Below are 24,414 nucleotides of genomic sequence, written 5' to 3' on the forward strand. Positions count from 1 at the left end.
ATTGTCCAAAATGTTGAATATTATGGATACAGATGCTCCAGAACCTACCAAAGCTTCCAGTTCAACAGAACCAATGGAACCTAAAATGTGGTGCAGGCAGCAGGGAACGTGAGGAGATATATAAACAATAGGAATGGCACATGGCAGCATTATTCTGGGCTTCCATGTTTCATCAATTCACCACAGAATAATCACAACTCACGTAATACATTTTAACGTACGGAGGATTTACAAGATGTATTTGCTCAATTTATGTGAACGTCCACTAGAGTAGAATTTTAGTTGATCTTTCTTCAGATTTGGTTTATTGCCTCCAAGAAAAAAGGTAGCTAATATATTTATGTTTATTCCATTAAGTTACTGTCTTTAGGAAACGTACATATACTTATGAACAGGGCCAGCTTTAGCACTGATGTTGCCCCATGTGACAATCTTTTTTTGCACTCCCCAATGACCACCTCCTCGGATTTCCTCACTACCGTCCACTAGAAGCACCCCTCATGTCTCACATACATTTTGTTTGCTTTAAATCACTGGTAAAGCTGTCTTTAGTAATCCACTAAGCTACCCCTATAAAAAACAGATCTGTCCTTTGCAGCAGGCATATTAACTCTCTGCGCTACCTTATGGCTAGTCAAAACTGCCACTAGACAAAATTCTGATCTCTCTATCTAAAGGGAACATTAATCACAAGAGTTATCTCGACATTTTTATTGCTGTTTGAACGCTAGACACACAAGGAACTCTGCAGCAGGTGCATTGATCTTGTTATTTTTTGCAAAACACAGTGCCCCCCCCCCAGTCCAGGACAGCGCACCCTGCAGCAGCACCAGTCGCATCACCTTAAATCCGGCCCTGCGTATGAAACTGCTGCAAATGAGCCACTCTAACATAATCCAAGGAGAGTTGTAGACTTTCTCCTGTGACATAAATTAGGTATGTGTAGTGACCTTGGAGTTAAACTTGTATTTGTCGATATAAGTTGTTTAGATAGAACATGCTTCATAAATTATTATGATTACCAGGAACAGTCTTATATCATCACATATGTCCAAAACTAGCAAAAAAAAGTTGTTTCCTTTCCATAATGAGCATGGTTGACATTTTCATTTTGTATGTATTTAAGTTTCTTTTACATTTTATTAAAAAAAGGGAAAATTATAAATGCAAGTCGTGATGAATTATAGAGCACACAATCATTATGTTTGGCTGTGAGTAAGACCTTTATGGTTGAAACGCGTCAGCCAGAATAAATCTTGTGAAGTTACCGTTTTGGAGTGCCGGCTCTTTCCTGTATATGTGACAATGTGGAGTTTTGGACATTATTAGCAGGTCCTGCGCCCAATGCCATGCACCGCCCCACTTGGTGGATGTGGCCGGAAGAACTGCAGGACATGGAGGCATATTATATATATATCTCACTCAACCCACTTAATACTTACCTGTACTTACCTTTAAAACCTTTACCACGCATACACCTTTACCATTTCTGCTTTTACAATGAAATTCGTTGTAAAGGCATGCGTGGTAAAGGTATAATCGGGGTGAAAGCATGTATGGTAAAGCCATGTGTGGTAAACACATATGCATGGTAAAGGCATTGTGGTATTTGCACTGCGTTGCATTTGCTGTGTTGTAAATGATGTTTCCCCTATTATATTTGGCCATAATGTGCCTTGCCACAGGGCATGCAGGGATTTTATAGGTTGTGGCATGCATGTGTTCAAGGACCCTTTTCTTGGCAGTGAGTATGGTACCATGTACATCTAGGTTCACAACAAAATGTGAAGATAAAGATTGAATAGTCTGAGTAACATGTGAGAAATTTGCTGATCTGCACTGGACTTTTTCTTTCACATTCTGGCTGTTTTTATGCGCTTTTCACTTATTGCATATAAAGAAACATGTGTTAGCTAATGTCTTCTCCTTGTCCTCAAATTGAACCTAATTTTTCACCTAGGCAAGAGTTATTTCTTTGCATGATGCTCAGATTGTTGCATACAATTTCTCTCAATCACATTGTTTGAGCATATGATGTGCCAGTGATTTTTCATTAATCTACTGAGAAGCGGAGATTGTGTGTTGCATTTACATATCAGTGTGATATGATTCTCAGAGCTATTAATAGATGGATTCAGGTGAATATGTTGTTTCTTTCCTTGTGAAAGAACGTTTTGTTTTGCACATTCTAACACCTTTCTTGGATATCCCGTCTCCCAAAAAACATTCTATCATCAGTTCCTGTTCCTTTAAAGAGAATTCTGGTTCACTGCAATTCATTTTGCATAGGAGACAGTGAAAAGCGTGACGGGTGCAACTGCACCCGTCGCACAGCCGGCTCCATTTGGAGCCGGCTCCCGTGTTGCAGCCGAGATCCCCGGGAAACAGGTTTCCGCCCGCCAGCCCATCGGGGATCTCCAAATAGACCCCGCAGGAGTGCGGCTGCCCGGCGGTTTCAACTTGGCGGGCGGCAAGTGATGGCCAATGTCTTTTATTTATGTGTTTTGGTTTGGGGTGTAGGGAACGTATGTATTGTGGGGTGGAAATTTGTGATTTGTATTTAATTGTTACTTGTGGAATTGTGCAGTGCGGAATTGTGTGGTCCGGAGTGTATTTCTGTTGTGGAATTATGTGGCATGGTGAACATATATGGGTTAGAGCTGCATACAATAGTTTGAAAGGACGGTAGAGAGGGATAGGTAGTGAATTTAGGAACTGGTGCAAGCTTCCCTCCTACAGAAGGTATAATACAAGCTTACCTCAAACAGAAGGTACAATGCAAGCTTCCCTCACAGGGAAGGTACAATGCACACTTTCCTCACAGAGAAGGTACAATGCAAGCTTCCCTCACACACAGCAGATACAGCACAATGGCAGTGCTATCTTCCCTCACAAGCAGCACAGATACAGCACAGCAGCAGTGCAAGCTTCCCTCACAGGGAAGGTACAATGCAAGCTTCTCTCACACTGAAGGTACAATGAAAGCTTCCCTCACAGTGAACGTACAGTGCAAGGTTCCCTCACAGAGAAGGTACAATGCAAGCTTCTCTCACTGAGAAGGTAAAATACAAGCTTCCCTCACACAAAAGGTACAATGCAAGCTTCCATCACTGAGAAGGTACAATGAAGCTTCCCTCACACGGAAGGTACAATGGAAGCTTCCCTCATGGAGAATATACAATGCAAGCTTCCCTCACATGTACCAGCTATTAAACAAAATAAAAATTGTGAAGGACTCAACACTGTGTGTGTACTGTGGGGCTGGGGCTGAGAGTTAGCAGATGCTTTACCCACAATGCCATAAGGCTGCAGCGTTATGACACTGTGACTCTCTCAGTCAATCCTTCTCCTGGGGAGTATCCACTATAGCTTTATTATTCTTATTGGTAATATGCTTGTGCAGCATATTAAGGACAGCATGCTTGTGACTTTGTTGCTTTGTATTTATATTGCAAATGTTTCATTCTGTTGAGATGGTTAGATATATATGTCCAAAATGTTGCATATGTGTGATTGTGTATGCAGTTTGTTTTTATAATAAATCCTTTTAGGTCAAGCATAGCAGCACGCAAGCGCTGCTTTTCCGACTTGTTGGTATGTATCTGGGCTTTTAACCACACCCACCTCACGCCCATCACTATCAATCGTTCATGGGCTTGCCTTTCAAAAATCCTTTCTTTTCGTTGGTAAATGCTTTACATCTGTCCCTCCTTGGGGCAGGTTTGTTACCGCCTTGGCCATCAACCCTTTTAGATGGATAATTGCACTTTTGCCGATAACTTTGACTTCGAGCTAACTTCTTTTTCCTTTTGTGTCTTCTTTGAATCGGCTAGTTTAATTACCTTGCCGATCAATCGTGTTTCCGTATGTTTTGTTTAACCCCCCGTCTTTCTCACTTCAGGCACTATTTAGTAAAGGGTCACCTAACAGCTCAAGTTCCTCACACAGAAAAAAACACACTCCCTCTGCTGCAGCTACTAACGCAAACAGTGTTTACTTAACAGATGTGAGAACATCTGCAGATGTCACTCACTCAGTAACGTCAATAAAATATACATGTTGGCAAAGAAGACGACCACGAGGTGCTTGCTGTTTGTCCGTTGTTTTCAACTAGATCAAGTTTAGGCATGCGCCACTCTTGTTTTGTGCTTGATGCTAACTGAATGTTTACAAGTGTGTCTGAAAGAAGACCCTCTACCCTGGACCTAACGTGGTTTGTGCTAATATTGCTGCAGCCCAAACAGACCAGGATCAAGCAGGTAAACATGTAAATCCCGCCTAGTTCCAAACTTCAGGTGCTTCCCTCTCCCTCTGTGTTTTTTAACATAAGAAGGAGTTGCATTCTGGGACTTGTAGTTTCACTTTACCCATCGTAGCTATATGCTCCAACAGCAGGCATGCAAAGTGCTGTTTGTTAATCTGCTAGACTGACTGTAGGTAGGTAGTGACGTAGGGATACTTAGGGAGGTCCCCCTGCAATGTACCTTTCAGGGGCCTGCCGCCCATGCACACTATACTGTGCTGAGGGGGAGCCCTGTAGTTCGCCCCCCCACCTGGCACCATGGGGCCTGCGGGGTCCTTTGTTACACGACTCACTGTATCTCTTTTTTCATAGTTGTCAAATGGACCCGTTTCCCACGTGACATCTTCAGCACTCCTTGCGTTTTAGCCAACATTACTCTGAATGCTGGGACTTTTAAACACACGAGTGTGATGGATCCGAACATGGAAACTGAATTTGGCATAAAAACAGGATTGGTAAATGCATCAGTAGTGCCCATGGGGGCACCTCGATGCTGTATCTGTTAAGGATTAGTGATTACCTGAAGCAGTCACTTTGCAGACAAGAGGGCTTTTATTTTGAGAGACAGTTGGGTTTTGTGCCTGAAACGTAGGAATGCTTGGTGAACCCTTTGTCCATGTCACCCTAGGACCCGCAGACCCCTAAAGTTTCCTAGGTAGCTCAGCAAGTCCAGATTTTTAATCTGCATTCTAGTATTTGTAGTCCTGCTGAACCCAGATTAAAACCAGGACGCTAGTCCTAGAATGGAAAGACAAGTCCTTGGCTAATTGTGTGACTCGTTCATGGGCCTCAGAGGGCTTTTGAACTGGGGAAAGATTGTGGAGCTCTGCTTGAAATATCCTTGGCTGTAGTAGAGCCCCTACCCCAGCCCCACCCACTTTAATTTGCTGCCATTTCTCAGTATGGCATTTCCCATTAAAGCATTTCTACATACTGAATCTTGAGTGGGGGATTTCTGGCCACCCCGGTCCCCTCGCTTATGGCATACACCAGGTCTCTATTCCAAAAAACTGGATCTTACCCACACTCTGCAACCAGTACTGGGCATTCCGTTGCAATTGTTTCACATTGAAATGAATAAGAACCGCAAGTCTCAGAATGCACTAGCTTCATGAATGAAAACCCGCAGCTAAAAGCGTGGCGCCTGACAACCCTGCGATATCTGTGTTCTTCCAACATATCACCAAGGGCACATTTTCCAGTCCTCAGCTTTTCAACTGCAAGTCATTGCTATATGGTGTGTTAGTCTAACTATTGTGATGGACACAGACCAGCACTACAACTCCCTGAATGCATTAGTCTGACGCACAAAACATCCATGGACTGGACACTCTGTCCATAATGATATGGAGTGCTGCAGCCACCCTAAATGTGATCCTTTCTGCTTGCACATTCTGCTCTCCAGCATCTGGATGGGGTTTGAATAAGTTAATTTGGACAGTACACAAAGAACTCAAGCTGCCTCATGCCAAATAAGGTACTTTTACAGAAAATAGGGTAAGTATGGGGCTACAAGCACCAAGATGAAAAGAAAAATAACTTCCTGGGTGAGTTAGTGATACCCGGTATGGGATAAGTGTTGAGCTCTGCATACATTCACAACACCAGTACCAGAATGCAAAGCAGTGTGAGCTAAACAGGACAGGCTCACATGTGACAGGTAGCTCCTTGGAAGCCGAGCCATCTGACTGGATCGGGGTTTGTCTCTGCTGTAAGGTGGTCATGCGTCCCGGATTTGTCTGGACAGTCCTAGTTTTTGATTGTCACTGGAACGTCACTTTTCGTGACGCTGCGGTGGCGCTAACCACTGCTCCATATTTACAAGGAGGTGAAACACCACTTTTTATGTTGTTACGCCTCCTTGTAAATATGGGGCCCTCAATCACAGTTTTCTGCATCAGAGGGGCTTTCAATGGATGTTGCTGTGGAATTTCCACAGTAACACCCATTGCCCCATATTTACGAGAAATCATAAATCTGTGGCAGCACCAAAAACTAACTCCACCCCAGGGGTGGCATTAGCATGGTGCAATGGGGAGAAATACTTATTCCTCTGTGGCAGTGGGTGTAGCGATAAGAAGGAGGAAGGTACTCAGTTGGAAGGGTGAATAAACGTGATTTTATTGTATGGTTTTAAATTTGCAATATCCAATGTTTATGGTTTGTTGTTTAGTGATCTCCGCTGTCGTCTTCTCCCCTCAGGGTTTCTGATGGCTGAGGATGGCTTCCCCCCGACGGTGTTTCCAGGAAGACCGGAAGATAAGAGGAACGGAAAAATAGGTAAGTCAAGGTTTGTGGACGGTGAGGTATTCTTTTCGCGAAGAGAGAGAGAAAGAGAGAGAGATAGGGAGAGAAAGAGAGAGAGAGAGAGAGAGAGAGAGAGAGTGGTATGTATGTGCCCTCTCCCCACAGAGGAGAAATAAAGCGGTGGTAATGGATTCAGGCGTCCAGTGAAATCACCTTTGTGGGGTTTTAGTCTTGCGATTTGTTTAATAACTTCTCTTTGTCTCTGTGCTCATTACTGGTGTTCAGGTGCCCTTCTCAAACCCCCCCTCTTCTTCTCCCTTCCTTATTTCTTCCCTTCTCCCTCCCCCTCCCCACTCGTCTCCACTAACCCCCTCTCTACCCACAATATAACGCAGTCTGTCCTTCAAGCAGGACCGTACCTGACTTAGCCACGTCCCTCTGGGGATGTGGTGGCGTTCAAGCTCCTTGGGACCTTCCTGTCCCGTAGTTGTATCGTCTTGACCGGTGTTCATCTGCTCCTCCACTGGCGTTCGTCCGTGGTTTACCTCCCTCCTTCTGCGTCCTTCTCCCTCTTCTTCCTCGGCGTCTCCTGGTTTAAACGCGCGCCGCACGCGTAGTCCGTCTTCTCTCTTTACTCTATCAGGAACCCGGATATCCGGGTTCCCAGCTTCGGCGATTGTCTCCTCCTCCCTGCTGTTCATAGGTATCCTTAATTTCATGCTCGCAGGGGTCAGTAGGGTGGCGTTCAGCTCCTGCTTCTATTCCGGATGTAGTCGGGGAGTCCAACTCCCGGCTACATCCTCCTTGTTTTTAGAGTCGAGCGCTCAAGCATTCTAGCCTGTTTTAATCTCTCTCTGGGCTTTTAACCACACCCACTTGTGGGCTAGGCCTAGCCTTCGGCAAGATGGCCGTCACTTTGTGAGGCTCTGCCGGGCTTCGGGCCTTAATCCTTCATTTCTCCTCGTTGAGTTGCCGAATTTAACCAGTGACGCACTGGGGGACCCGTGGGACCTGTGTGCCACCCTGGGACCTGTGTGCCACCATCGGTCTCGGCGGCGGTCCCGCTGTGAGCTGCGGGCCTGTCTCACGCTGCCGGCTTCCTGGGACGGGTCTCGCGGACGAGCCAGGCCTGCGGCGTTGAGGGTTGTGCCGCCCATTGGCTGCGCTGTGGCTGGCAGGCCGCTCTGCTCTTGGTCGCATTGAGGGATCCGGAGGGGGGCACAGGGGCTTCCCTTCCGAGCCTGCTCGGCGGTCAGATCGGACCACAGCCTCGCAGGATTTGGGGTGCTGGGGCGCGGTGGCTCTGCCCCGGCGGTACGGGTGGGGCTGGAGAGAAGAGGCCTCCCTGGTGGGCCCACCCACACTTGGATTTTTGCCACTCGGGCCTGGGGCCTTGAGTTGGCCCCAGATTTTGGCTGTGTTGTGGGGGCACTGCGGGTTGCACCCCCGGAGTGGTTGGAGGGGGAGCGGCCTGCGGGGGCTTCTGCATTGCTTGGGAGCCGGGGGGCCTGCTGTTGCGGGGGCCTGGTGGCGCGCCCTGTTTATTGGGGGTCAGCTGCTGATTGCATCGACCGGGCGCGTCTGGATTTTGAGACCTTGGCACCATAGGGGTCCGTTGAGTTTTTGGTGCTGCTGCTCTCGGGTCCTCTTAGGATTTTTTTTTTTTCGCATTGCCCGGCGTGGTTGAGTGTGGAATTGCTGGAGAGGTCTCGGGCTGCCGGACGACGGACTGTTCAGGCCACTGCCACTTTCTATTTTTTGCTTGTACGCTGGCTGTGGGCATTGTCTGGTGCTTGGCCTTGACGGGCAGCTGCAACTGGTATGGCTGAGGTGCGAACCTGCGGCCTGTTTTGGCCAGCCTGCTCTGTGTGGTTTTTTGGAGCTCCGGTGGTGCCTGCTGACGCGGTGATCTGTGCTGACGCAGGGCGGCCGTTGGATATGGGCAAATCCGATCAGCGACAATCAAAGCTCACCTTTGATGGTGGGAAAAAGAGAGGAGGCTCCTCCGCTTCTCTGTCTGAGGATGGGCCCGGAGGCCTCGGTCAAGGCTATGTTTCAGGATCTCAAGAGCAGCATTGCAGGCATTGATGCTAAGCTCGACCATATGACTTGGCAGCTGGACCGCATTAAGGCCAGAGTGGACGACCATGACTCTAGAATTGATCATTTAGAGTCACGCACATCTGATCTGGAGGACCACCATAATGGGGAAAGGGAACGACTGCTCCAAATGGAGCGAGTGTTGGACATTATTCGCAATAAGAATGAGGATTTGGAGCCGCGCTCTCGCCGTAACAACATACGTATAATTGGTCTGCCTGAATCCACGGATATGGGACACATGGAAGATTTTGTGGAGGCCATGCTCTCGGAACTCTTACCTGGTGAGCTCTCCCGGTTGCGAGAGTGTATAGGTCCTTGTGCCCTCAGCCCCCGCCTGGTACTCCCCCGCATTCTATAATAGCTCACCTGCTAAACTATTGTGACAGGGATGGTGTCCTCAGGTTGGCCCGGGACCGGAGACCGTTGACATACAAGAACACTGAACTTAATTTTTTCCCAGATTACACCCCTGGGGTTCAGGCTGCGCGGCGTGCCTTTTTGCCGGTTAAGCGCTTGCTGAGTCAGACAGACGCTAGATTTTCTCTTGTCTACCCCGCAAAGCTCAAGGTCCAGCATAAAGGGAAACTGTTTTTCTTTATTGACCCGAAGACAGCGGCTAAATTTGCTAAGACGGTGCCGAAGCGGCCAGAGACTTCGGGCCCGGAGGGCTCTTGACTGATTGGGTGCGGCGATGTAACTGGGGACTCCTGGTCTGCCGGCTGGGGGCTCTCTAGATGCGCTCCTTATTATTCGGCTGCTCCACTGCTCTGTGTTCATGTATGGCCCTTCGCCCTCCTTCCCCTAGTCCTCTTTGAATGTCGGGATGGGTGGCTTGGCTCCTGCCCTTTGGATGAGTCCTTGTATTAATTTACCTGTTTTGTATGGGCTTCTCGTTGTTTTGGGGGGTGGGGTTACTGCTTTGACCCGGTTGGGGGGTTTGTTTGTGTTCTGTTCTTCCTTTTCTGGTGTTCTTCCCTATTCACCTTCCACTGTTGGCTACCTGCGGGTGGGCATATTTGGTCGTTGGGGCAGTGCTTCGCTTCTGCTGGGAGGTTGCGTTGATGTTGAGTAATATGACAACGATTTGTTGTCTCACCTGGAATGTGCGCGGCTTGAATGATGGTCGGAAGATGCACCTCATGTCTGCTTATGTTAAACGTCATGACATCAATATTTGTATGTTACAGGAGACTCACTTGGTGGCTTCTGCTCTGGGCAGGCTGAGGGCTGGCTGGATCGGTGAATATCACTGTTCGGTATTCACGCGCTATGCCCGAGGTGTAGCCATTTTGCTGCATAGGGGTTTGCAGTGGCGCACGCGCAAGGTTGTGATTGACCCTAATGGTAGATATGTCTTGCTGGGTGGGATGTTGATGGATAGAGTCTGTTGGCAGGTGTCTGACTATGGTCTTAACACAGATGACCCTGAGTTCTTTCGCGAGGTGTGGCGCTTGGTGGACTCGGTGGGCAACGGTGTGGTAATCTGGGGTGGCGATTTCAATGTGATCCTGGACCTGGTTGTGGACCGTGAGAGCTTGTCAAGGGTGCAGCATGTTGCTGCAGCAAAGGCTTTGGCGTCCGTGATGGATGAGGGCGCTCTGGTGGATCTGTGGCGGGCAAAACATGGCACTGCGCGGGAGGGCACGTGTATTAATTATGCCCACAGCAGTTGGTCCTGTATAGATCGCTGGCTGGGCACCTGTGACGTAGAGCTCTGGGTGATGTCAGTGGAGCATCTGGCCCACACTTTATCTGATCACTCACCAGTGAAATTGGTTCTGGCGGTGCTAAGTGGGTTCGAGCGCACGTTTTGGTGGCGGCTGCCGCGTGGGGCTCTCCGGGACCAGGTTTTTCGGGAGGAGGTTCGTGAGACCATAGTAATTTTTTTCGCTGAGAATAGTTGGTCTGTAAGCTCTGCGAGTACCCTATGGGAGGCCTTTAAAGTGGTCATCCAGGGTGTATGCCTCTCGAAGCAGCACGGTGTACTGAGGGCGCTTTGCCCGGAGTTGGCTGATCTAGAGGGGAGGAAAGCGGATTTGGAGCGGTGCTTGGTGCTGGACTGGTCGGGTGTGGTGCTTGCGGCTCTTCGTAGTGCTGTGTCTTCGTACGAGGAGGCCTCGCTTTGGGAGATCTGCTTTCTGGGGAAGTTTGCCAGGGCGAGACGGTATGGTGAGGGGGAGAGGGCCAGACACACGATGGCGAATATGCTGCAGAGGCTGTGGGCCAGCAATTATGTCACTGACATCGACAGTGCGGAGGACAATTGCGTTGCCGGGACGCAGGGTGTCATGAAGGTTTTTTCCTCTTTTTATGCAAATTTATATGCGGAGCCCTCCTGGTTGGATGCTGGTGCAGCTCTGGATTATTTTTCAGAGATTGCCCTGCTCTGGTTTGACAATGTGCACCGTTCTTATTTTGATGCTCCCTTTACAGGAGAGGAGGTCACTGCTGCGATTCATAGTTTGCCGGGAGACAGGGCTCCTGGGGTGGATGGCTTGACACCTGCGTTCTATAAGGAGTACTCTGAAATACTTGCTCCCCATCATCTTGGAGGTCTACACGGAGGGTATGGAGACCGGGATTCTTCCTGCCTACCTGCGGGAGGCTTTGATTGTTACAATCCTTAAACCTGGCAAGGATCCTTATAGCTGAGACTCGTATCGCCCGCTTTCTATGATTAATATCGACAACAAATTCTTGGCTAAGATGATTGCGGCGCTGCTACAGCCACTGCTCCCGAAGCTGTTGCTGCCAGATCAGTCTTGGTTTGTGCCCTGCCGGTCCACGTCACATAATCTGCGTACGTTTTTTGCGGTGGTCGGTTCTATGGGGGCTGCGGATGATGCGGTGGCAGTGTTCTTAGATGCTTCCAAGGCCTTTGACTCGCTAGCTTGGGAGTATATGTTTGCGTTGCTTGACAGTGTCGGGCTGAGTGCGCGCTTTGTGAAGCTGATCCGATTGGTGTACACAGCCCCCACCGCTCGTCTGCGCCTCAATGGGAATATTTCTGACACTTTACTGGATGCTCGGGGAACCCGCCAGGGATGTCCTTTGTCCCCACTCCTTTTTGCTGTGGCCATGGAGTCCCTTGCGGCACAGCTGAGACAACATCATAGTGAAGTGGGACTGCCATTCTGGCAGCGGCCCATTTTAATTTCTATGTATGCTGATGATATTGCGCTATATGTTCGCGAGCTGCAGAAGAATCTTGATGTTTTGTTAGACAAAATTGTGCGCTTTGGTACCTTCTCCGGGATTGCGATCAATTGGTCTAAGTCTGTGGTGATGCCTTTGGTGGCATGTGTGGCAGACTTCCCTTCCCAGTATCCAATTGGTTGGACGAGTGGCCCAGTGCGCTACCTGGGGTTTGGTTGAGCTGTGATGCGGAGAATCTTCGGTCGGCTAATTATGGTAAAGCGCTAACGTGGTTGGAGGATAGAGTTGAGGCGTGGCACTAATTGCAGCTCTTGCTCATTGGGCGTATTGCTATTGCAAAAATGGTGATCTTGCCTTAATTTTTGTATTTGTTTGTCAACCTCCCTCTTCTTCTTTCGGTGAGCTTTATGCGGCATCTTCGCTCCGCCTTGATATGTCTTGTCTGGGCTGCCCGGCAGCCCCGAATTCCTTGGGAGAAGCTGACGCTTCCGTTTGAGTTGGGTGGCCTGGCTGCCCCAGACCTGGAGCTCTACTACCTCTGTGCTCAGGCTCATTTTGCGTACTATTGGTTGCGCCCGGTCCGATATTTGCTGCATCTTGCACCTGAGACCGACGCAGTGTGGCTGTGGCAGTATGGTTTTGCCTCGCATACTTGGGAACCCTTCCTGGCCTAGGACGCGCGGCGTTGACACTGTGTTGTGTACCGTGTGCGCTTGGACAGTGTTGATGCATCGCTCCGGGGTGGGCGTGCCCTTTGCCCCCTCGCTGCCGGTTCTCTCGGTCGCAGATGCTGAGATGTTTCGAGATGTGAAGCTGCGCGGCTTCCTTCATGATTCGAAATTAGCTGCATTGGGTGACTGGTTTGTGGATGGCCATCTGATTTCTCCAGGGGAGGCGCTTGGGGGCGGTGACGCCACTGCTTTGCAGCGGCTGTATGCTCTGCGAGTCTGCGCCATGCTGCATGCCCGCTTCTCTGGTTCTTCTGATACTCTATTGGTGTGCTAGGCTTTGGAGGTGCTGTGTCACGCTCATTTTTTTGTATGCAAGATCAGCGCAGTGGTGTTGCGGGGTCAGCTAGGACTCGCTGGGAGGCAGATCTCGGTGTGACTATATAGGAGGAGGCGTGGCGGAGATGCTGTGCGCATATGAGAGCTCTGTCCCCCAGTTATAGGTTGCGTCTGATCCACTTCAAGTTCCTACATCGCCTCTACTACACCCCACAAGGCCTTTGCTCTATGGGCCTTCGCGCAGATGCGTGTTGTGAACGGTGTCACGCTCCTGATGCCGGATTTCTGCACCTCGCGTGGGAGTGCGCCGAGGTCCACGCTTTTTCGACTGAGGTCATTCATATGATGGAGGAGATGACTGGTTTGGCACTGCCCCTGTCACCTCGATTGGTGCTGCTTGGATGTGTGGATGAGGTGTGGCAGACCTATAGGAGGCTGGTGGGCCTGCTTCTCTTGCTGGCCAAGCATAGGGTTGCTATGTGTTGGGGCCGGGCTCCTCGCAGGGGCAGGGTTCCTCGGGGATCTGATTGGTTGCGCAACGCTTCTTATTGCCAATTATCATCAAGAGAAATTGATGATTTTTTGAGAGCTGGCTCCTGAGGGGTCTCGACCTCGGAGCATATGGGCTCCAATGCGTACTTTTCTGGAATCTTTATAGTGCAGATGTGCATGTATTCTGTGTGTGACCATGCGTTGAGTGGTTCTGATCTCTGGTGCCTTTTATTGTGCTGTGCTTACAATATGTAGCAGATTGGACGTTGCACCCCACTGCGCCCTTCTTTCTGCCCACCCCCTCCCACTCTTCTCTCTGTCTCTGTTGGTTTTCTGTTAGTTCTTAGCCCCAAGTTTCTTGTCAGACGCTCCTGGGTTTATGTTATCTATGTCTACATTGCTATGGCCGGGGCTCCTTTGGTAGCACTGGAACTTTTTGATGATGTGCATCGGTCGGCATCCCTTGGGTGCTTCGGCATCAAGGATTGGGGTCCTAGATGTTGGCTGGAACGTTGTTACATTGGCAATGTTTTTTTTGTTCATTGGGCTTGTCTACTGTTGGTTTTTGTTGTATGTTTCATATAATATTCAATAAATAAACAAACAAAATAAATTTAAAAAAACACACCCACTTGTGCTTTTCATTCTTTGTTGTGCTTGTCTTAAATGCTTCAATTTATTGCTTCAATTTATTTTGTGTGGTGAGTTCCCTCCCCAGGCGATTTAACTAAGTGAACATTTTTGTTGCCATCACACTATGTCATGCTTCCTCCTGTTACAGCGTGTGATGGCCCTTCCTCCAGTTTCAGTTTGCCATTCATCCCAGCAGCGACCCTTCCTAGACATTCACACAGGAAGCCAATAACTCTCGCGCTCACGCTGATGATGGCGATGGGGCTTTGAATCGTCTCGTCTCTGTCAGCTAATAGCTCTAACTCGAGCAAACGTGAGACCCATTGCATTGCAAATGCTTGTTTGAAGTTGGAAAGTGATTGTGGTGGAGAGCTGAATAGTTTCTGGTTCAGTTGTGAAAGCAGACACATAGCTATAAAGATTACTATCACTTTCTGCATTCAGGTTTCATTTGGGAATGTAAACCTTTACTGGCTTGTGTGCAATTACAAGATGGGAAACTTCGCACTGAGCTGAGTTTGGTGACGCAAATAAACCACATCTGGTGTTTTTTACGTATATTTTTGTCCTTGTAAAGTAAATAGTTAAGTGTTTCTTGAAGGGAAATGTCCTTTAAGAGTATGCATAAAACTGCTTCTGTTTTTTTTTTTTGCAAATCAGAAGGAAAAGATAGGTTATCTTTTAGATGCCCCTAAAGCATATTACCTTACAAACATTTGGAAAAGAGACACACAACTTTTTAAATCGCATAAATGTACTCAAAACTGTGTAAAATGTAATAAATATGCACAAACTTTGTAGTAAAGCATAAACAGGATGTTGAATGAAAATACTGCAGCAGTTTAGCAATGAGGGAAAGCGACACTACCTCTATTTGGACACACTTTGTGAATTAAAAGGCAGGGTGTCTCTTCTGTTTGCTAAACTGCTACCATATTTTAATGTTATGTTGTGTTTGCACTTAATAAAACGGTTTTTTTTGGTGCATTTGTGGAAATTGAAGGATGACTGAATGTCAGAGCGAGAATACTTTACACAAAATTGCGCCACTGAAGAAAGAAAATGAGAGATAAGCAGATAGAGTTAATGTGCATTAGGATCATGTGAGAGGCAGTGTGTCTTTCTGTTTTTTCTATCTATGCTTTTCATTTGCAAGTGTTACATACCTAGGCAAAAACATTGTTTAAACAGTATGCCTACATATGTAATGTTTTCAGACTAAAAACATCACTTTGAAGGAAAACATGTTTCTCGGATATCGGAGTGAAAATTCTCTTGCTGATTAAAAAAAAAAGCAAAAAAAAGCAGGAAAGTGAAAAATAAAAAAAACTAGCCACTGACAAAAGAGACACGCCACTATGTATAGGTGCCCTTCTGTGATTTGAAAGGAGGTGGCAGGCTTGGAACACGAGCAGCAAACTAACCAACCTGAACCAAGCAGTGTTATGCATTGCAGTTCGGACATCAAGTAGGAATGTAGTTAAACAGAAAATTAGCTCTGGTACAGAAAGAAAACGGTCAGCTTGGCTGGTAGAGTGGAAGCAGAGTTCTGAAAATGAAAATGAAAGTAAAAGCGAAACACAGTAATTTTGAAAAGAGACACAGAGCCATTTATTACCTTTGTGAAATTGGAAAGGGGAAGGCAACCAGATGCAGTTTAGGGCTGTTTCAAAATCTGGTGTAAATGCCAGAGCGAGAATGCTCTTCACAGTAAAAGAAAAGTGACATGCGGATAGAGTCCCAATTATGGTGACAAACTCGAAAAACAAGCTGGAAAATATTAACACAAGCAGGAAACGAGCTGAAACGATAAACACAATTGTTTGTTTTTGATTTTGATAGCGTGCATTTGGGGCATTTTAAAGGTAGTGTGTCCATTCTTATCAATACTTTTAAATTGTAAGTGTTACGTATGCCTACATACGCAATGTTTTCAATTTAAAAACATGACTTTGAAGGAAACATGCTCAGCCAGGGAAACACGAGTTGGAATAAAAAAAAAAAAGTTCCTGGTAAGAAAGTTAAGTAGGGAAAAGTGGAAGCCAACAAGTCCTGGGGCGATACTCCAGGGGTGTGAACCACTTGCAAAAAGGACAGACCAGGAGGGCAAATTAACCACTGACAAGCAATGATTTTCAAAAGACAAACGAGTAGACAAATCCAAGCTGATGGGAGGAGTTAAACCCCACATAGTACAAACAAAAGATCATCACCTGACAGCGCAAGCACTGTCTAGGCCCGACCTAAAAAGGATCTGAGGTATCATGCCCAGAAAGGTATGCAAATGTATCTGAATATGTTTTGGGACTCCTCACTGGTGATGTCAGAAAATGTCCCATTGCATATAATTGAAAGCTGTACTGAGAGTGCCAGCTCTTTGTAAGTAATGGTGAGCATAGCGATGGTATCAAAACATTTCATCATAGTTTGTAGAATTCATGTACGTCTTCACTTACAAGTACAGTATAATATTCAAGTTCAGTCAACATTGTACGTCCCATTCATCAGGAAATAACACCTGGGGTTATTACATCATCCATTACCACTTTAAAAACATAAGGACTTTGTAAAGTCCTTGTAGGAACAAAAATGTCATATGGGACCTTATCCCACACAATTCCATTGAAAACTGGAAAAGCAGAAATGTTCAAAGGGGGCAAGTCTCTTCGCACTTTGTGGGAAGATGAGTGAGGTTTCAATACCTCAGCTACCAGTTCAACAGCAGAGTGTTCTGGGAGATAATGTCCATTTACAAGCTAGAAGAAAACTGTCACAAATCCAATCCATAGAAACAGAGCAATTTATTAAATTATAATCCACAAGTAGGACAATGGACGGAGCTAAGACATAGATAAATGCATTTCAACCAATGAAGAAAATCACGTTCACCATGAAGTGAAGTGTGAGAAGAATCAGAAAAGGATTTGTCAACGTCGACAAAATAGCCTGTGTGAAAACAGGAGCCTCAACAAGTAAAAGAGAACTGGTAGGTACCTCCAAATGTGGTTCATCATAAACAGCTCTGTTGCTTTGAGTATAAATAGAAAACTGTAGAACCACATCTGATGGATTTCTTAAATTCGCAGGGGTAACAGGAATCAACAAAAGTTAATTCTCCTCCCTCCTCATTCTGTGGGAAACAATATTGTTATTGCTCTATACTTGAAGAGCCATTTCCTGTAGGGTAGTGAGGCGGATTAGAGAACTACCCAGGAATCCTCATGGCCTACTGTGAAGGATCAGCCACATGATGCAATTTTACTTTAGCAATGGAGACAAAACGTACGTCTTTACAAACAGCAAGCTGTGGCAAAATCACAGTTCTGGTTCCTTGAATGGCAAGTACTGGCACCAGTTCACGCTATGATGGGCCAAAATTCTTCTTTACTGCAATGTTTCTTTCGGACCAGATCCCCAACATTTGGAATCCAGCAAGAAAGTACAGATTACTCCTTCGCCCCATAGTGGCAGTATGTTTATGTGAATGCTCATCCCCGAAGTCTTGGCGTTCCTGTACAACAGTGAAATGTTAATTTATGTCAAAAGGTGTGTCTGCAGGCACTGCATCAGGACCATCAAGATCTAGAACATACAGCTTGATGCAAAACAAGACCTTGTATGGGGTCTGGCCACCCAAAGATAGTTTAGACAGATTATTTAATGGTCTCTGGACTCCATAAAGGTGATGTACCTAATGATGTAGCTGTTAAGGATTGCTTTAAGTCTCAGTTTTTCCTCTCCACAGTTGAATTTCCCTCAGGATGATATACACAGCTACACCCAGTGCTCCTATGGTGTCCCTGTAAGCCTTAGAGGCAAAAGCAGGGCCCTGGTCCTAGTGGAATGCAGCTATTCCTGATAAAGACTTGCAAATCTTTAATAACAATGTGAGTGTCAGCAGACCATTGTGGCAACACCCAGAGGAATCTGGAGCAAGAATCTACAGCAAGTAGAATGTAATTGAATGCACCTTCTGAATTTAAGGGCAGTAGTGATATAGATACACACGTTGTAGCAGTTTGTTAGAAACTAAGAGGAATGTCTGCAGTGGGCGTGAAATTGTGGAACCTTTAATTTGTTGACAAATGTCATAACTGAGGGCATATTGTTTTGTTTGCTTGTACAGACCATACAACCAATAGCATTTTCATAACAGGGAGACTGTGGCCGCCACACCAACATGGGCAGATGCTACACCCTCATGTGCAGCTTTAATAACTTCTAACCTGTGGTCTTGGTTGGTTATCACACAATCACACACCCCCAGAAAGGTAGAGAAAGGACTGTTATGGGCACTTAAGTGGTAGGAATACTTAGCTGGATAAGCTTTTGGTAAAAGGATGCTGTTGCACGAAACGTTAATGGCAGCCATAATATTTTCACCTTACTGCAGATTTGGCTACTTCATCAGCCAGTGAATTGCCTACAATGTGTATTCCAATACACTGATGACTCAATGTATGAATTACATGAGCCCATGGCAGACCGTCTTTGAGTTCTGCCACCTTTCCCCCAAGCACTATATGCTTTATAGTATTCCCTTTTGAGTCTCTGAATCCATTTAGACACAAGTAACACAAATGTTCATTAAAAGACTGGGCACACTATCAGAATTGGGAATTCAGGATCTGTATGGTCCACTATCATACTCAAAGCTTTTTCTGCTGCCAGATGTGCAGTGCATTCTCCTAGGGACTGCATGAAAGTTTGTTGAGGGTGGAATTCTCCATCCCTCATTATTCCATATATGGCTGCACAAGCCGCAGAGTATTGGTGTTTGGTGCCTATAGTAGGCTGGCTTGAACTGACAGTATATATTATATATTTATATTGATCAAGAGGCATTATGATAGTGGGCATGGGGTATTCTTGTTCATATTGGAGAAAGTCTTACATTTGTAAGGTAAGGTAAAAAATGTAGTCTACATCAGTCGCCATCAGGGAAGTGGCACATTGTATCCATGTAGGATGTAAGGTTTTCGCATTTGGAACACTGGACTTTGTGACTGCCTCTGAGGCTGGGACAGGAGTAACCACAAATATGTATTTCCTTTGAGCTAATGGTCTTTCCTTTATTACAGCCATCTGAATTGCAGTCAGTAATTTTTCATTAGATGCAAAACGCATTTTTGCATTAGAATATAGATGTGATTTCTATGCAATCAGCACTGTATGACAATCATTAAATGTAACAATGGTGAAACCAATGGCATTTGGTTTTATATGGATGGCCACATTTGTTTTGTTGATATGTATATGTAAGTGTTGTGCTGCAAGCATTGTCAGTTGTATTGGTCTTAGTTTTTGTGTATGTTTTGGTGCCCAATGTGTACTGGAAAAATCTAGATGAATTAAAGTGTACAAATGTTTTATGCAGTGTGTATAATCTGGTATGTACGTTCTGCCAAAATTCAAGAATCCTGACAAGGATTGCAATTTTTTTTATTTGTGTTTTAGTGTTTGGTGGTTGTAATAGGGCACACTTCTCTAGGAAATCTGGTGCCAGGTTGTTTTCCTCATTTGACAACTTGTATCCCAAAAGTACGACACTGAGAAAAGGTTTTTTTTTTTAATTAAATCTGTAGCCATCTTCAGTAAATCACAAAGCAATGCAATCTACTCTGGCTAGATGTGTGTTTAAGTCATCATCCATGAGGTATATATTTTTGACATAGGCCAATGCTTCTGGATCCATGTCATGCAATATTGATGTTACTCGGGTAGCAAACAATCCAGGACTGTTCCTATAACCTTGAGGGAGCAGACAAAAACGACACTTAGAGCTGAGTGTGGAAACATTGGATATATCCAAGGCTGTTATATATTTTTTACTGCAAAATTGTTCATTAAAGCCATACTGTGTGAATTTTGTGTTACAAATGTGTGTGCATGTGTGTACTGTTTAGATGTCTTTAATCTAAGACTATTCTATAGGGGTGATCCGATTTAGCTACTGGAAACAAAGGGTTATTCATAGGAGATCTACAGGGTTCAAGTACTCCCTGTTACTTGAACTGTGTGAGAATTTCTCTCACTGGAGCTTTCAGTGTTTCATCGTATATTGTAGTTGCACTTGTGGGCTGGGCTTTATGGGTATTACATGATAAGGTGACTCCTTTTCCCAGCCTAAATGGTTTTGGTGTAATGGTGTGCAAGAGCCCATTCTGTGGTATACACTTGCTTTCCTGCTTCAAGAACAAGCATAGAAAAAGACAGGATCATTACATCTTCGCCCTGTGGCAGTGCTCTAACAAATTCCAGTGACCAATCTTTTTCAGGCAAGAGAATTTCATAGCTAATTGTTAAAATTTCCTAGAATATTACTTTAATTGTTTGCATTATTTCATCCTCAATCAGTATGTCTAATATGTCTAATTTGTACAATCTGTCTGGAAGGGCAATGCACTGTTCTGGGGTTTTGACTTCTATAATGTTAGATGCTTTTGCATCCAGAAACTCTTGAAGATTCTAGCTAACTATTGTGATCTCTGCTGCATTGTTTAGCAGCGTCTCTGCCCACATCCTGTTCTGAAATAGAGTTCTCAGTATATGTGGCATATTTTGCTGACATTCCCACAACCTTGTTATTTTTGAATTGGGGTTTTTGTTGAGGGGGTTTCTCTTCCTTTTTTATGATGATGTCAGGCAAGCGGTGTGCGTTCTTTTTTGGTTTCACATACTCTTCTTGTCTGCTCTCTGACCACCCCGCTCTCTCTGACCATTTGTCAGATGAGTCCCAAAAGGAACGAGAACGGTGTGTATCAGTGTACTTATACCTGCCAGGCTGTTTTAAAGTATCACAGTTATGTAAATTATAACGTTTGTCAGAGGTCTCCAATTGCGGGGATTCTCCCTATGATTTCACTTTAGCTTTATTTTTTTGTTTCTCCCAGCATTTTTTTAGAAGACGCAGGTACTTGCTTGATATTGTCCTTGTCTCCTGCCCTTAAGCTGTGGCTTATTTGTTCTGGCCCCCAAATCATCTCGACCTATGGATGTATAGGTGTCTGCAAGAGTTATTGGTAGCTGGCAGTCTTGGTCCACTACAGCGACCTGCACAAATCTGACGTATTGCCAACGCTGCTGCTCCTTATCCCTTATTATTTCTTGAAATAATTGAGCATACTGTGGCAAAGTTGCTCATTATTTTCACCCACAAGTCCACGGTAGCCTTGTATTAATTTTTTATCTGTTTTATGTTTTAGCACATCTAGTTAAAACAGCAAGTGAAAGTGTACCATGAGATTGTGAGCAAATTCTGTACCCCATGTGGCACAGTCATCAGTAGAGGGAACCATGCAAAGTGGCAAGCATATTTTGAGAGTTCTATGTTTATCTTGGGGTTTCGTATGAGGAAACACTTCTTCAAGCTGATTTGTTTTCTGTGCTGTCCTGAAAAGAATTGATTTCTCTCTGGTGCTCATCGTACCCATAATAGCATTGTTGGTTGTTGGGTTAATTCCAGGTGTAGCCAATTGTGGTTGGAGAGCTTAAACACCCTGTGCTGGGGCAGTTGGTATGCTATAAGTAACAAATAGAGTTAAACACCTGTATAGTCTGACTAAATTATTATATAGTGGAAGTCAATCACCCACAGCTAATTGCTGTATGTTAGGATATTGTGTGTAGCCAGCTAGAACTGGTCATTATTGAGGGGACCCAGTCTAACATTTACTAAATCATGTGGTAAGGTGCCTTGGAACCAATTTTGATGTTCCTGAAATGTTAATGGGATTTCTAAGTCATAATATGCTCTGTATTGGTGTGGTGTATTAGCCTCAGTGTACATGTGGTATGTGTTTGTATTAGTGTCGACATTAGCGTAGGAAAAATGACCCATGAGTAAAATACTTCAGTTTTGTATGCATCGTTAGCCTCAGCCATGAAGCTAACATCTCAACCCACATTAGGTAGCCAGTGTAAATTTAAATGTGTTGTAGCAGCTTGCTTGCAGTTAGCATATTTTTTATTGCATTCACCATTTTAATAAATGGAATTCAGAGAGGGAAGTACTAAGGTGGGATATCCTTAAAGGCTCAAGCTTCAACAACCTACAGATAAATATAGGTGCTTCCTGTAATGCTGAGAAGGATTCAAACACTAACACTGTGGATGTCTGCTTTTTAAGGGAATAGTGGACCTTGGGCACACACAAGAGAACTACTCAAGAGACCCGCTAAATAAGTATGTGACTTATAAACACAGTGGCGCTATGTTATACGGTTCCTACTAAAATAGTAGGACTGTGCATTAGGACGACAGAGCGTCAGAATGTGGGGACTGTGTCCATCCACACCATAAAAAGCTGTAGCTGTCGGCTGAATTCCTAGCTAGCTCACAGTGACTCCCCTGAACCCTAACCTTACCCAGGGTGAAAGGTGATTATGGCAATCTGAACATAACACTCTTATCCTCAAAGGAATTGTGGAAATAGATCTTACTCTTTCTATGTCTTACTCAGGCATGCCCACAAAAAATACAAGAGACATACACAATAGGTTTTCAATACATTTATTGAAACAATTGTAGTCTTACATAGAGATGATGAGCTGTGCAAATTAGACAGATGAAGCAAAGCAATGTTATCAGTGTTACAAACATGTTGAAATGAATAAACAGTCCAGCCATGGCAGATGATTTCTATAGATTCCTACTGATCATGAACCCAATATTGAGAATAGTGAATGTACCTTTCTTCCTTCATCCGATCTAAGATGATAGCCTTAGCCCCCATCCCTGAAGAACTGAATCAGAAATTGGCCTGTAGTGTAGATGGCAATCCTTTCTGCAAATGGAAGATCACCGGCAGAAAAGTTGCATGTCAAACACAGCAATTGTTGTAAGATGGTCATGGCTAGAGTGCCCCTCTGACCCCCTGGGTCAATGCATCAATTATATAATCAAAGCCACACTGTCTTAGAGGTACAGCTCTGGTGCAGTGATATATCTAGATATTAGAATCTGTCTTTGAACTGGTAATAAAAGCACTAGGATATCTTGTACTGTGTTCCTATCCTTGAACATAATGTACAGATTACGTTTCAAGAAAGGCTAACTAAAACAAGCAAATCGTTCTGTGTGAGAATTTCTCTCACTGGAGCTTTCGGTTCCTGTTTAATTGGATATTGTGGTTGCACTTGCAGGCTGGACATTATTCTTAGAATAATATTGTACAAGCCTAAGTGGGCAAAATGTCACAGCTAAAAGTGATGTCAGCTAAAAATATTTAATGTGTAAAATATAAACAAAACTAAAATGGAGAACCAACCTAGGTTCAAAAGGGACTCACTACAATAATGGAGTAGCATCCACCGCAGTGGCATATAGTAGAGGGTTGTAGACTGCAGTGGAATACATTGGAGGGGATAGAGTGTAGTAGCATACAGCGGAGTGGTGTACATTGGAGTGAAGTCCAATGAAATAGCATAGAATGAAGTGGAGAAGAGTGGAGTGCAATACACTGGAATGTTATAGAGTGGAGTAGCGCACAGTGGAGTGTTGTAGAGTAGAGTGGGATACAGTGAAATAGCGTAGAGTTGAGTGGCACACAGTGGAATTGTGTAGAGTAGAACAGCATATGGTGGAGTTGCTTGCTGTGGAGTGGCGTACAATAGAGTGGTGTACACTGGAGTGGCATAGAGTGGAGTTGTGCACAGTGTAATAGTGCAGAGTGGAGTGGATTCTCTTACAGAGGAGGGGCATAGAGTAGATTCTCAGAATGGAATAGTGTATAGTGGATTGGCATTCATTGACATGGCATTGAGGGGAGTGATATAGAGTGGGGACATGTTAGCTGGAGTGGCATATAGTATAGAGTGGAGTGATGTATAGTATTGTGGTGTACAGTGGAGTGCGTACATATGGAAATGAAATTTAGCAACAATCTAGATTACGGTGTGCAGAGTAACGCAAAACAGCAAATCATGCTGCCTTGTGTTTCTTCAGATTTACCAATTAATGCAGGTCCTCGCATGGTGTCCTTATGTTGATTTATAATTCTGACTTATATATTGCGTTGTCCATTTTACATGACAAAATGATTGATTCAAGTGTACCGCAATACAATAATAGAGCTAGGGCTTAGTTATATTTTGGGCCATGGTACGCCACAGTACATGGCAATAGCAAGCCAGTACATACTTTGGTAATGGCTGTTTTTGGAAAATGAAAAGCCATCCATATTGTTTTCACTACATTTTAGGTATGTAGTAGGTTTTATTGTAGTTCCCTATTATGACTTTATCAAAATGGTAATTGATAGAAAAGTGTATTTATATATATTTTTACTTATTTTTAAGTGTACGGAGTACTGCACTAATACCTATAAAGTACCGTAGTTTTGTAGAAAATGTTTAATTATTTTTGTTTACATTTTTTTATTTAGCGTGGTATGTGCATGATATTTGTTAGGTTCCTCCATTGTGCTTCATACACTTTTTTTTACAGAACTAAATATGTGAGAAATTGTGAATT

General features: G+C 44.8%; 1 protein-coding gene across 2 annotated transcripts in view; it reads left to right on the forward strand.

The window, feature by feature from the left end:
- Nucleotides 1-24,414, forward strand: part of C4BPB (complement component 4 binding protein beta) — a 146,625-nt gene that overhangs the window by 39,193 nt on the left and 83,018 nt on the right. For both annotated transcript variants that reach the window (XM_069242410.1, XM_069242411.1), the window contains exon 4: nt 6,506-6,583. In XM_069242410.1, coding sequence (XP_069098511.1) covers nt 6,506-6,583 — 78 coding nt within the window. The remainder of the gene's footprint in view (nt 1-6,505; nt 6,584-24,414) is intronic.

Source organism: Pleurodeles waltl, chromosome 6, assembly GCF_031143425.1.
Source record: "Pleurodeles waltl isolate 20211129_DDA chromosome 6, aPleWal1.hap1.20221129, whole genome shotgun sequence".
NCBI classification, from domain to species: domain Eukaryota; kingdom Metazoa; phylum Chordata; class Amphibia; order Caudata; family Salamandridae; genus Pleurodeles; species Pleurodeles waltl.